The sequence below is a fragment of the Helicoverpa armigera genome, chromosome 14 (genome assembly GCF_030705265.1).
Source record: "Helicoverpa armigera isolate CAAS_96S chromosome 14, ASM3070526v1, whole genome shotgun sequence".
Lineage (NCBI taxonomy): Eukaryota > Metazoa > Arthropoda > Insecta > Lepidoptera > Noctuidae > Helicoverpa > Helicoverpa armigera.
Genome location: NC_087133.1, coordinates 991,064 through 1,004,643, shown reverse-complemented (window position 1 = coordinate 1,004,643; position 13,580 = coordinate 991,064). Strand labels below are relative to the sequence as shown.

The 13,580-nt window shown below is 42.7% G+C and overlaps 1 protein-coding gene and 1 non-coding gene across 2 annotated transcripts in view; both read right to left on the bottom strand.

Annotated features, from left to right (window-relative positions):
* Nucleotides 1–4,382: 4,382 nt before the first annotated feature.
* Nucleotides 4,383–13,580, bottom strand: part of LOC110382206 (cadherin-87A) — a 56,827-nt gene continuing 47,629 nt past the window's right edge. The window contains exons 23-37 of the mRNA XM_064037758.1: nt 13,044–13,230; nt 12,301–12,518; nt 11,754–11,951; nt 11,257–11,416; nt 10,530–10,665; nt 9,992–10,182; nt 8,789–8,965; nt 8,275–8,387; nt 7,632–7,795; nt 6,983–7,140; nt 6,473–6,578; nt 5,942–6,131; nt 4,809–4,922; nt 4,620–4,696; nt 4,383–4,512 (exon numbers count right to left, since the gene is read on the bottom strand). Coding sequence (XP_063893828.1) covers nt 4,622–4,696; nt 4,809–4,922; nt 5,942–6,131; nt 6,473–6,578; nt 6,983–7,140; nt 7,632–7,795; nt 8,275–8,387; nt 8,789–8,965; nt 9,992–10,182; nt 10,530–10,665; nt 11,257–11,416; nt 11,754–11,951; nt 12,301–12,518; nt 13,044–13,230 — 2,187 coding nt within the window. The 3' untranslated portion in view covers nt 4,383–4,512; nt 4,620–4,621. The remainder of the gene's footprint in view (nt 4,513–4,619; nt 4,697–4,808; nt 4,923–5,941; nt 6,132–6,472; nt 6,579–6,982; nt 7,141–7,631; nt 7,796–8,274; nt 8,388–8,788; nt 8,966–9,991; nt 10,183–10,529; nt 10,666–11,256; nt 11,417–11,753; nt 11,952–12,300; nt 12,519–13,043; nt 13,231–13,580) is intronic.
* LOC135117788 (5S ribosomal RNA) lies at nt 5,355–5,473 on the bottom strand. Its single transcript, XR_010277168.1, has one exon. It is a non-coding gene; the product is annotated as a 5S ribosomal RNA (ribosomal RNA).

Here is a 13,580-nt window from a genome sequence, read left to right as displayed (position 1 = left end):
AGTCGTGTTTGACTTTTCTAAGTTTGCAAGCATTCGTCAAAAGACGAGGCCATGTACAGTCAGCTTCAGGTCAGTGGTAACAGTTTTAATGGAAAATCGTACTTATTACTATTGAGTTAAGGTGCACGACAGTTACCACTGATGTGCGGTCTACCGTACGAGATTCCCAAATGTTACAAAAACAGCAATGCCGATATTTTTATAACACATTGTCAACATGCACTACCTAGTTACCAAATATTTACAGTTATCTTTATATTTATATATTTATAGTAGTATATTTATAGTAGCGCGGCGGTCACCGCCGGTGCCGGACGTGTGCGAGAGCAGGCTCTCCACAGTACCTGGCGTGTCCGCTGGAGGGCGCCACAGTGTCGTACACAGTGTCGAGCACGGCGGCGAGCGCCGTCAGTAGCGCGGCGGTCGCCGCCGGTGCCGGACGTGTGCGAGAGCAGGCTCTCCACAGTACCTGGCGTGTCCGCTGGAGGGCGCCACAGTGTCGAGCACGGCGGCGAGCGCCGTCAGTAGAGCGGCGGTCACCGCCCCGACCCCGACTACTCGAGCTTCTGTTGTCACACTCCTCTCCGTTCCGTGGCAGCAGTATCCTACCCTCCTCTCCCTCAATCTCAAATCCCAAGCAGATGCCTCCTGCTAAGATCCACTGGCGATCCCGGCCAGGCACAGCCCTTCTCATGGCTCATGGTTCGCGTTAGAGGCCATGCTAACGCCTAGGGACGTCTCTAGCTTTCTCCAATTGTGGCGGTTTACCGTTCCATTGGATACAGGGAGGTAGAGATAAGAGTGCACCTGTGTATGCGCACACACTGTCGTTGCTACGTTTCGTGCACTTTAATATCTCCTGCGCAATTGAATTGGTCTGCCAAATGGACTCCGATTTAGCCCTGCGGCGATGGGCAGAGGTAGAGAGGTCCGGTTGTGATGCCAACTTGGCTTTGTCTGATGTCTACACGCAGGCGACCTAGGGTAGATGGTCGCTTTGCGCTGCATTGGGTTAACAGTGCAATTCGGCAGCTCCCTGGGTGACGAAGCAGCTCTATTTAGAGAGGCCCTGCTTCCCCCAATCCGGGGAGGGGACTAGAAAAGGTGTCCTAAAAAAGGCTTAACCCTGTATAAAAAGAGAGAGTAACCACGGCTGTCTCTGCATCAATAACTCGTGGTCGAAAGATACATAATAATCTCAGACGGAAACCCGTTAAAATTAATAATATGACCTTTGCAGCGTGGAATGTGCGAACCCTCCTTGATCGCGAAAGTAGCCTGTGTCCTCCTCGTAAAACCGCTCTCGTATCGAGAGAACTCCGACGCTACGGTGTGCACATCGCTGCTCTTAGTGAGACTCACTTGGCAGACGAGGGGGAGAGATTGGAGCGCTTGGGCGGATATACTTTCTTTGGAAAGGTACTCCGTCCTCAGAGCCTAGAAGATCCGGGGTTGGATTCGCGATCAGCAACCATATAGCAGCTAAATTAGAGGAGTATCCTATCCACATCTCGGACCGCGTCACCACGCTGCGCCTACACCTCGATAATGGCAATCACCTTAATATCATCAGTGTTTATGCACCAACGCTCGACAAGGATGATGAAACCAAGGCCAAGTTTTACGAAGAAGTTACGCAAACCCTATCAAAAATTCCCCAAAGGGAACAGATACTTCTGATGGGCGACTTCAATTCGCGAGTCGGACGTGACTTTGAAGCTTGGCCAAAGGTCTTGGGAAGACATGGTGTCGGTAACATGAATAGTAATGGACAACTCCTGCTATCTCTCTGTGCCGAATTCGAACTGGCCATCACCAACACCATGTTCAGACTCCCGGCTAAATATAAAACTACCTGGATGCATCCGAGATCAAAGCATTGGCACCTGATTGATTTCATAATCGTTCGGCAAAGAGACATTTCCCAAGTACAGATTACACGTGTTATGCGTGATGCTAATGCAATGTGCTCCACGGACCACCGTCTTGTTGTCACCAAGATGAAGCTTCGTTTATATCCTCCTCGCAGATCTCATGGAGTGAAGCCTAAGTGCCTAGATTTGGAAAAATTTCAAAGTTTGGAGGTACGCGACAACTATATACAGGCAATTAGTGATGCGATCCAGCTAATAGACGTTGAGCATGGTGATTCTGTAGCTAACTGGCATACCCTCTCGACCGGATTAATCGCTAGTGCTTCGCAGACACTGGGTGTCAAACCTGGTAGACACGAAGACTGGTTTGATGAAAATGATAAAATACTAACAAAGCTATCCAGAATCACCGCTCCATACTACGTCAATTTAGGGACGATCAACAAGCGGAGCGTGTTAAGCAAAGTGGAGCCGAGTTGCGGAGATATGTACGGGAAATAAAAGACAAGTGGTGGCGTCAAAAGGCCGAACGTATGCAGTGGCTCTCTGACACGAAACAGCTAGGTGCGTTTTATGATGAGGTTCGCAAACTGGTCGGTAAAACCAGTCGTACAAGAGTACCCTTAAGATCTCATGACGGCACACAGCTAATGACCAACAAGCAGGACGTACTTAAGAGATGGGCAGAGCATTTCAACGACTTGCTCAATGTCGATAGAGCTGTGGACATGTCGTTTATCTGCTCGATGGCATCACTGCCCACTGTCAAGCAGCTAGACGATCCACTGACCCTGCGTGAGGTCATCGTTGCCGTTCAACAACAACAGAACAAAAAAAGCGGTCGGCATTGATAATGTTCCTGGAGAGTTGCTGAAATATGGGGGTGCGGAGTTGCATGAGACCATTTGGAAACTCTTTGCAAAGATGTGGAACGAGGAGCGAGTACCTGATTAGTTTCGAGTCTCTCGGGTGTGCTCCTTGTACAAGAACAAAGGCGACAAATCTGACTGCAACTCCTATAGAGGTATCTCTCCCTGACCTCTCCAGGCAAAACCTTTGCACGAATTTTACTGAACCGCTTGATGCCCTTGTCTGAAGACATACTGCCTGAAACCCAATTTGGCTTCCGGCCGAATCGAGGTACGTGTGAGGCCATCTTCTCTATCCGTCAACTTCTAGAGAAGAGTCGTGAGCAGAGTCAACCATTGTTTCTTTGCTTTGTTGACTTGGAGAAAGCTTTCGACTCGGTGCCGCGCAAAGCCTTATGGGTGGTACTAGCGAAACTTGGATGCACGGACAAGTTTATAAGAATGATACGACTTCTGCATGATGACATGCGCTGTTGTGTCAGTGTGCAGGGCGAGGACTCGGAGTTCTTTAAAGTGAGCTGCGGTGTGAAACAGGGCTGCGTGCTCGCTCCAACTCTCTTTGCCCTGTACTTTGCAGTTGTCGTTCGGGAAGCCTTGCAGACTCTGTCCGAAGGTATCCGTATTTGTTTTCGTACCGATGGCGGTGGTGTCTTCAACCTAAATAGACTCAAGGCTCGCACAAGAGTGTCTCACGCGACTATCACTGAGATGATGTATGCAGATGACTTATGTTTTGTGGCGGAATCCCCAGATGGGCTGCAGAGGCTTATGTCGAGACTACTGCAGGCATGCATCAGATTTGGCCTGAAGATAAATGTCAAGAAAACCGAAGTCATGGCACTTGATACTGTGAACAGTGCCCCAGTTGACATTAGACTCGGAGATGTCTCGCTTAAGCAAGTAAACCAATTCAAATATCTTGGCAGCACCATAACATCCAGGTGTCTCCTTGATAACGAAGTCAACAGCCGAATAGGAGCAGCTGCTGCAGCTTTTGGTAGACTTCGTGCCAAGGTGTTCCGCTCACATGACATAAAGCTCTCTACAAAAGTAGCTGTGTACATGGCAATAGTTCTGCCAAATCTCCTATATGCCTCTGAGACTTGGTGTCTATACCGCGAGCATATTCGGACATTAGATAGATTCCATCTAAAATGCCTACGTGACATTATGTGCATCCAGTGGTCGGACCGTGTTCGTAACACGGAAGTACTTAGACGCGCTAATGTCAGCGGTATTGAGGCCTATCTAATGCGTCGACAGCTGCGCTGGGCTGGTCATGTCTCCCGGATGTCAGATGCCCGAGTAGCAAAGCGCGTCTTCTACTCAGAGCTGGAGACTGGCAAGCGTAAGCAGGGTGGTCAACGTCTGCGGTACAAAGATGTGCTGAAACGCCACATGAAGAGATGTGACTTAGATCCGTCACACTGGGAGGCTATGGCGGCAGATAGGACCAAATGGAGGCGGACTATTAAGGACAAGGTGTGCGAGTTTGAGAGCCGGCGGAGAGAACAGCTCGACGCTAGGCGAGATGAGCTGAAGGCCCGACCACCCGCGGCCATACAATACACCTATATCGGAGGAGTGCTGACTTGCAGTGAATGTGGACGGACATTCACTGCAAAAAAAAAAAAAAATTGGCTTTGTCAGTCACTGGAGAGCACACCAGCGAAGCTCTAAAAATTAAGCGCAGATCCAAGTCGCTGTGGCCGAAATCGGCCAGGATCAATATATATATATAAATCTTCCACCATTTTGTGTTGACGTATCTGAAACAGACATAATTCAACTAGTTTTAATTCAAGTACGGAAAGAAACATAATTATGAAAAATGTTGTTGGAAAAACATTGTGCCTGGTGATGAAGTTAGACTTACCATCAAAGAATACCTAACCCTGAGGGTCTGGGAGGCGGCTCTGGCGTATCCGGTGATGGTGGCTTAAACGTACTGCCCTGGAAGTAAAAAAAGTTTTTTTTAGCTTCTAGGTTTTCCTGACTCTCTTTGAGACTGATTCTCTCTCAAATAGAGTAACATAATAACAAAGTTGGATAGTTAATTAGATACCTGGAAGCCGAGTGCTGCTTCAAGCGGCGTGGGCGAGTCGTTCCCGAGCGTGGCGTAGTCGCCGAAACGCTCCGTCGTGCGGCTGCCCTGGATCGTTGCATATGTGTTGTCCGTCTGTAAATAATAATGTTATATAAATTCTAAAATCGTTTGACTAAGCCTAAGTAAGTAAAATTTTAGAAGGTCACTGTAGGCGTGGGTCTGTGGGTGGTGAGTTTCGGGTGGCTCATCGGCCTTTTCCAACTATGTTGGGGTCGACTTCCAGTCTGACCGGCTGCAGCCGAGTACCAGTTTACATGGAGCGACTGTCTATCAGACCTCAAACCAGTTACCTCGGCAACCCGTTTGGTAAGACTGGTCTTACCAAAGTTCTAGTTAGATTTACTGGCTTCTGACTACCTGTAATGACTACCAAAGATGTTCAAATGACATCCGGGACGTACAGTTTAACGTGCCCTCCAAAACACATCAACTTTAACTTTTTCTCATTTTGAATGGAAACGTGAATATATAAAATGTTTTTGAATTAAAAAAAAAAAAACAAAAAGCCAACGTCACGCGGTGTTCCCAGGCGGTCACCCATCCAAGTACTGACCGCGCCCGATGTTGCTTAACTTCGGTGATCGGACGAGAACCGGTGTATTCAACGTGGTATGGACGTTGGCGAATGCAATGTTGAAATTATTCATTGATATGTATACTTCTGACTTCTGACTACTCTGAACGACTGCCAGATATGCTCAAATGACCGATATCGTGCATTCCAAAATATGGAAGAACTCATCATGACAAGGTATGTTTGAGCTGATCGCGCCAAGCGTTGCTTAACCTTATGATAGATTGATCCACGCAGCTTTGATTTAGCCGGCATAATATATAAAGATACTTTTTTTCCAAACTTTGTAAATATTTCTATTAACTATAACTACATATAATTTAAAGGTATAAAATACAAATAAACGAATACAACTATATTAGGGAAAAGGCTCTGATGATGATGAAGGTATAAAATGGCTAACAGAGTAAACATTTCTCAAATGAGTGCATTTATAACTGAGCTACACGACCTAATTTACACCTAATCATCAAAGACACAAGATAAAAAAATCCTTTATCAACTGAATTAGACTTACCGGCGCAGGTTCAGCGGGCGGCTGTTCGTTCTGGTCTCCAAAGACGTTCATGGTGAGCTCCTGTTCCTCATAAGGCCTCAGTTTGGTCTCCAGCCACAGAGGGTTCTCAGTAGTGGACAGCTCTTCTAGAATACGGCGACGGGCTAAACTGTCGCCTTTGCTGGATTGTAAGGACGGTGGGGGGATTACCCTGAGGAAGTAAAGGTGGTTTGGTTATGATATATGAATTATTTAGAAGAGATGATGAGTAAGAGGAGGTTTATTATAAGTTTATTACTTATTTATTCGTCTTGATAAATAACGTCAAAAAAAAACATAGGCAGAAAGAAAGAGTGTTTATAGGTAGTGTAGATAAACACAGAAAATTAAGATGATATTATAGACGGCGCGAGCCGAGTGAGCGCAAATTGCTTTAATAGCCGAAAAATAAAAAGGTTTTTTTTTTGGAAAATTTTGATTTTTAGCAACTTCAATAAATGGTTTATGCAATTCAGATGTTCAAAAATAGCTTATCCATATAAATAAACTCACCAGTGTTTAAGACACGCGCAAACAACGATGAAAGTGACGATGCCAGTGAACAACACGATCAGAAGAGCTATTAATGCTGCTAGTGCTGGATCGAAGCTATCCGGTGCTAGAACAACAAAGAGTACAATTGTATACATATGCAGAATTTATTGACTTCAATATATATTTATTGTATCTACAAATTGCTATGCACTTCATATACAAACTTAAGCTATAAAACTAAAATATCAAACTTGTATCTAACTGTAGTTTTAAGAAAAACTTTATTTAAGTACATATTTTTTATAGTCTTTTACTGACAAAGTAGACTAGAATTTCTCGAGTAAAAACTTATCATAACTAACCGAATAACATGAAAGAGACAGTTAGAGACCTCACCCTAGAGCTTGAGAGAGGGAATAGGATTATCACCCGTTATCAGAGAGAGGTTCTCCCAGGACATTGGTAGCTAATTTTAGTAGTAGTAAAAATAAAATAATAAAACATACAGGCTTATAATAAAAATCTTACCTTTAGAAGTAGCACTGGCAGCAATCAGAGTCTCCACGCCATACTCTTGGTACACGTCTTTCAGTTCGTCGTACTTAGAGTCGATGGTTTCTAGAACTTTCTCCACTGGTAGCACTTGGTATGTGGTCGGATCTACTGCGTGGAGGTGGATCTCACACCTGGAATTGAAACATTAGGTTATTTTTAGTAAGCTTCTGCGAGGAAATAAATGTAACTACATGCTTATGAATTGACCCAGTGAAGTTGTAGAGAACACATATTTTGCAGTATATTATAGTATACTTATCTTGATTTTATATGTATTTTTGTGCTTATGAAATCGTGTTAATAACGGCGTCCTTTTCTGTCAGCCACAGCAACTGTTCTCTAAGAAGATTGATTTGCGCAGGACATATAGTGTATTTACTACTCCTTCACTCTCTACGATGGGATGGTAATCCGACAACACCAAAGAGAGATCACAGACAGATATCACAGGGTGTATCACCTACCTGCCACTACCACACATCTACTTCGAAGCTCCAAGCTGTATTGTGAACGTTTCTAAAACCTACATAGCAATTTCGGCCTGACCCGAGACCGTGTACAGCAGTCTCGCTTACGACCATTAGACCAACGAGGGAGACTTAGAGTATCAGCTCCCACTAACCAGTCATCATATCTCCTGTCAGCTTGCACTAGCGGCAGGCGTCTGCCCGGCACCAGCAGTGCTGATGATGCAGAGGCTAATCTTCGCGTCACGCCGCCCAGCGCTGTGCTGCAGCCGCGGGATACCACCATGCGGATTAATGAGGACCGGTCGATTATCCATACCTGTTGGTTAAGATTATGATGTTAAGATTGTATTTAGTAGGAAATAATGAAGATTTGATTCTATTCCTATTTGATACTAAGCCAAAAAGTGTTTGAAAAAATAGAATATAAATAGATTTATAACAAAGGGGTACAACATATTTCAATAGATATGTGCTTAATGTCTTCAACATTATATATTTTATTCACATTGATTTAAAAATCCTCCATAAACTTGTTTAAAGTATGATATCTTGTTAAAAAATTTGCATATGCATAGTATATTGCCTAAGTATTGTGTAACTATTATTGGGCAAGGGCTTGCCCATGAATTTACGTTTTTATTTTGCGGTGACTCATATAGTGATACTGTGATTTAACTTTGTATTGTTAACTGACTCTTCATCTGCAAACATTTAATCCCCTCCATTCAGTACACTTAAGATTAAGATTATATTAAAAACACATGTAATGTTACAGCATTATCGCAGTATACTCACATATACTTGAGCTGTGGCCCGTCGCTGCGGCGGCGCCACTTCTTGCGCGATGATGTCCAACACGAACCGGTCCTGGTTGTACTCCGCCATGTAGTGTGCCGTCATCAGGATACCTGCCAATTACCATTATGGTTGTAGATAAGTAATATTGTTAATTCTCTTTAATACTTTTGCAGTTATACGGCTATAAATGACAATACTTTCAACTGTATAATATGGATAGTACTAATTATTATTAAGTTATAAAAAGTTGGTTTGTTTGCTTGCTAGAACGCTAAAAATTCAAGAACTATACTAGACCGAATTGAAAAGTTTTTTCAGCACAGATTTATTCTAGTAGCATTCACTCTAGATGCGGCTAAAACCGGTGGAGGAAGATACTACTTTATACAGGTAGTCGATGTAAGCTTTAGGTATATTTATTTTACATAATTTGTTTTTTTAGACACTGATAACTGAGAGTAGTTAAGGATTATCAGCTTCTTCCCCATAATTATTTAGACAATTAACTCACCATCCTGACTGATATTAAAAGGCGAAGGTACAACACTGCCACTGGACTGGGAGTCTCCAAACTTGTACAGGTTAGAGGCAGCTACCATGTAGACCAGGGTACCGTTCTCGCCTAGATCCGGGTCCTCAGCTATCACGGAGATTATAGGCTCGTTTACGAGGGCTGTGTGTTTTATTCCTGGAGAAAGAACAAATAAATAAATATTATTAATGGTTCGTAGGCACATAAAAAATCCTCTATTATGTATTGTATAAAAATGTGTGTAAGTTTACTACTTTAGCGGCAGAACCGATTTAGTTAAAAACTGTTGAGAAACTTTGGCCCTTACGCGGATAAAAAGTAGATTATGTATTTGAGTGCCAAGTTTCATCACAGTTGATTCAGCAGATACGGCTTAAGAGCAATGAATGAACCAACTTTCGGCTCGATATCAGAGTTTGAGAACTCATGTTACAAATTACGACATTACATGATACATAATGTATGTAGTATTTACATGTAATCAAAAGCATTAAGACAAAGTATCGCAGTTTTGGGGCACAAATCATCTTATTATAAACACTATTAGTAGAAGTAGTAGTTTAAAACGTGTTTGTTTGTTACCATCTTCCATACCGCCTTTTTGGAAAGTCTGTGAAAGAAGGAAAAGAAAGAAAAAAGGTGGGGATTTGCCCCTCTTTAAAAAAATCTGACCTGCATAATAAACCTTATGCTGGAACTTGGGCTCGTTATCATTGTCGTCCTTGACCCTGACCCTGACGACAGTAACGCTGGGCTCGTGTCCGTCCGTCGCGTTGTCCACTGAGTTCAGTATGGCGGCCGCGTGCTCTAGTATCGGGTTGTTGCTCGCGTATATTGTGAGGGAATATTCGGTTTTTAATCTTACCTGCATAATATACCGTGTGCTGGAATTTGGGCTCATTATCATTTTCGTCGAGAAACCTTGACTTTAACCACCTAGAAGCAGAGGCCTGTTGGTCCATCGCGTTTTTTAAGTTACTCTCAATAAACCCTTTCATTTGATACCCATTTTATCGAAATGCATCAAAAATACCTATTCCGCCATCTTGGGTGGGTCCGCCATATTGGATTCCGTATTCCGTATCGTGAATTGTCGTTCAAACTTAACTTGTACACGAAGTTTTCAGCTCAACCGCTTGAACATTTACATTGAAAGTTAGGTAAAAGTTTTTAAAATCTGACCTGCATAATAAACCTTATGCTGGAACTTGGGCTCGTTATCATTGTCGTCCTTGACCTTGACCCTGACGACAGTAACGCTGGGCTCGTGTCCGTCCGTCGCGTTGTCCACTGAGTTCAGTATGGCGGCCGCGTGCTCTAGTATCGGGTTGTTGCTCGCGTATATTGTGAGGGTGTAGTCGGATTGTTTTTCTCTGTGAAAATGTGGGAAATAATTAATGTTAAACAGAGTTTTTATTCAGATGAACACAATTTAACACATTGTTTTCTCGAAGTTGAAATACCAAAACATAAAATGTTGACTTCCTATGTTTTACATAAAATAAATAGCAATCAATTATAGAGTTGTTGATATTATAGAGTTGAGTGTTTCTTCTCAAGTCAGACAAGAAATACCGACTTCATTAAGCTTTTAATGAAACTTTCACGTGTAAAAGTGTTCTGTTCAACTTGCAAAATAAATAACATTTACGAAATTGCGTGTGTTTTTTTACAACTTTGTTTTGACCTCGACTATTTGTTAAAAAGTTTAATTCCTCACCTATCAAAGCTGATATTAGCTCTAATGGTTCCCTGCGTCCTGTCGACAGTGAAGGCGCCTTCCTGGTTGCCTTCCAACACGTGGTAGTACACCTTGCCGTTTTCGCCAGAATCCTTGTCCGTGGCTTTCACAGTACCTGTGAATATGGTGATATCAGTTTTAGTTTCAGCTTTATTTTTATCTCTGTCGGTACTTAAAATATAGTCCTAAGATCACTACATAATTTGCAAACAGCCGATATCTAAGAACCCTCATGATTGGTCTATAAAAACCACCGCTAGTGGTCCTCAGAAACCAGCCATTGGACGGTAAGCTTCAGCTTAAAGGGCTTGGCAACTTAAGTAGAAACAACCAAATAGCGTTTTTTCGTGGTTTCACCCGTCTCGCGGGAATTTCTCAATGACGTGACTAAAATATAGCCTATGTCACCCGGATAATGAGTAACTTCCCAACAGTGAAAGAATTTTTCAAATCGGTTCACCAGTTTTGGTGCCTTTAGATAAAATCTTTAAGTTTATTTTCTGAGACTTTTTTAAAGATTTACCATCTCCTCCAAAGGTTTTCATATACTTAGGTACACTTACCCACAATAACCCCGGGTGCCAGGTTCTCGTTGACAGTGACCTGGTGGAGGGGTGAGGCGAACATCGGAGCGTTGTCGTTATCGTCCACCAGTACTACTGTCAGTAGACGAATGTTCTAGAACCCTCATCATCATCACACTTACCCACAATAACCCCGGGTGGCAGGTTCTCGTTGACAGAGAACTGGTGGAGGGGTGAGGCGAACATCGGAGCGTTGTCGTTGTCGTCCACCAGCACTACAGTTAGCAGACGGAGGCTCTCAAACTTGGCCGGAGTGCCGTTGTCTACTGCTGCTATTACCAGCTGGAAATAGGAAATGAAAATGTAAGTAAAAGGCAATACACTAAAACGAAATTAAATTTCGAAGTTAAATGTTTATTCTTTTTTACTCCGTTTGGTCTTAATAATCACTCATTCAAGCCCGCTCAATTAATTTTATTAAATAAAACCTTTTTTTAACAAAGGTATAATACGCAAGGCGAGATTAAAGTTACCGGATTCCCAGCGCAGTAGACAATTATGCTGTTAAAAAATTTACTGTGCTGCCAAACGGCACATCAATACCTACAATATTATATAAAAAAACTTAAATATTCTATAAATATACAAATTATATATAGCACATAATATTTGAACCTACCTGATACTCAGCCTTATGCTCTCTATCCAAGAAGGTCTTAGTCCTGAGCTCTCCCGTGTCCTTATCCAGACTAAACTCGGGTGTTTCACCAACGTTCTGGTTATCCACCTTCAGGAAGTAGGACACGCGGCCGTTTTCACCGCTGTCCTCGTCGACCGCCTTTATTGTGGTGATTAGGTAGTCTGATTGGGCGGCATTCTGGGGAAGAATGGGGAAGGTGAGAGTCACGTAGACATTTTTATTGTTTATAGAACTGATTATGTAGGTCAAAAGACTAACATGAAACCATATAATACACACATTTGTTTTGTGATCTGTAAAGTAGATTGTAAATGCAATATACACAAAAGTAAATAGAGCAAGAGATGGATAATATGAAGACCAAAGCGAGATCAAAGATGGGCAAAATGGCTGCCGGATCACGAAGGACTTCGCAGGACCTCGCTGGATCAGTTGACCGAGTGGAATCACCCTTCATCTCTTATCGATCGCTAACTACGAAGCTATAAGTTCTTCCCTCAAAATACTCTGCTGTCGGAAATCATACCTCAGGTATCTCCAGCTGCCTCTGCTCAGGCGGTGGGTGCGTGAACACAGGACTGTGCCTGTTGACGCTGAGCACGGTGATGTCGACCCGCGCTATGTCGGAGTGCGGCCCGGCGCCCGCCTCGTCCTGTGCCATCACGGTCAGGTGGTAGGAGGTGTTGCCAGTAACGGGTTTAGAGGGGTAGATGATGCCGCTTTGTGGGTTTACTGTGAATACTCCTGGGAAGAGATGGTGACAGTAATGAGTATCACGAATATCAGTAAGTTTTAAGTTTGAAATTGAATGGATTGAAGTAAGATAAATTAAAAATATTGTTGATCTTAAAATAGTGATGGGTAATATGAGCATCAGGTACTTTATTGCGTTCAGAATCAAGAGGGCCAAAGTAGGTATAAAATAAAGTATTGATTATATTTTCAATAAGATAAAAACTATCCTAGTAACAAAAAGCATCAAACAATTCATCCCCATCGCTGTCGACTTGGAGCGTGTCCAAAAGGCTGGGCATTACCTCGTTATTTTGTTTATTTTAGCATTAGCATTTTATTGTTTAGGTATAGTATAACAACTGTGTATCTTTAGCGGAATTTAAAAACTGTCATGAACATGCAAACGGAGCATTTTTTGCGAAAATACCCAAAACAACCACTTAGTTGTAAGTTGTATTTAAATCCATTCCATTCCATCCAATACAAAAAAAAATGGACTTCTTATTTCCATCATCGTCAAACACCACTACTCACCCGGCTCACTCTGCTCCACGATCCTGTACGCAATCTTTCCGTTCAACCCCTCATCCTTATCCTCAGCCAGGACCTGCAGTATAGCAGCCGGGGGGTTCAGCTGCAGATTCTCGGCTATCGTACTCTTGTACACGTTCTGACTGAAGATCGGAGCGTGGTCGTTGATGTCCAGGATTTTTATGTGGACCTGGGAAAGGAATATTTATGAGATATATCATTATAGTCGGCAGATTGTGAAGAATAGGAATTGAACTAATACATAAGGGAACTCATAATGAAGTACGAAGTCGAGTAAATTACGAAGTACATAATGGAGCATGTAAGTAAGTATATATGAATAGTATATTAGGATAGTAGGTACCTACATAACAGTGTACATAGAGAAGTAAAAAAGAAAGCACATAAGGGTGTAAGTAAGTACATACGGGTAGTTCATAGAGTTCATGAAGGTGTACATAAGAGACCATATAAAGGAAAAACATAACGGTAGCACGAATTATTGTCTCATAATTTTTTTTTAACGTGTTATATTATGGA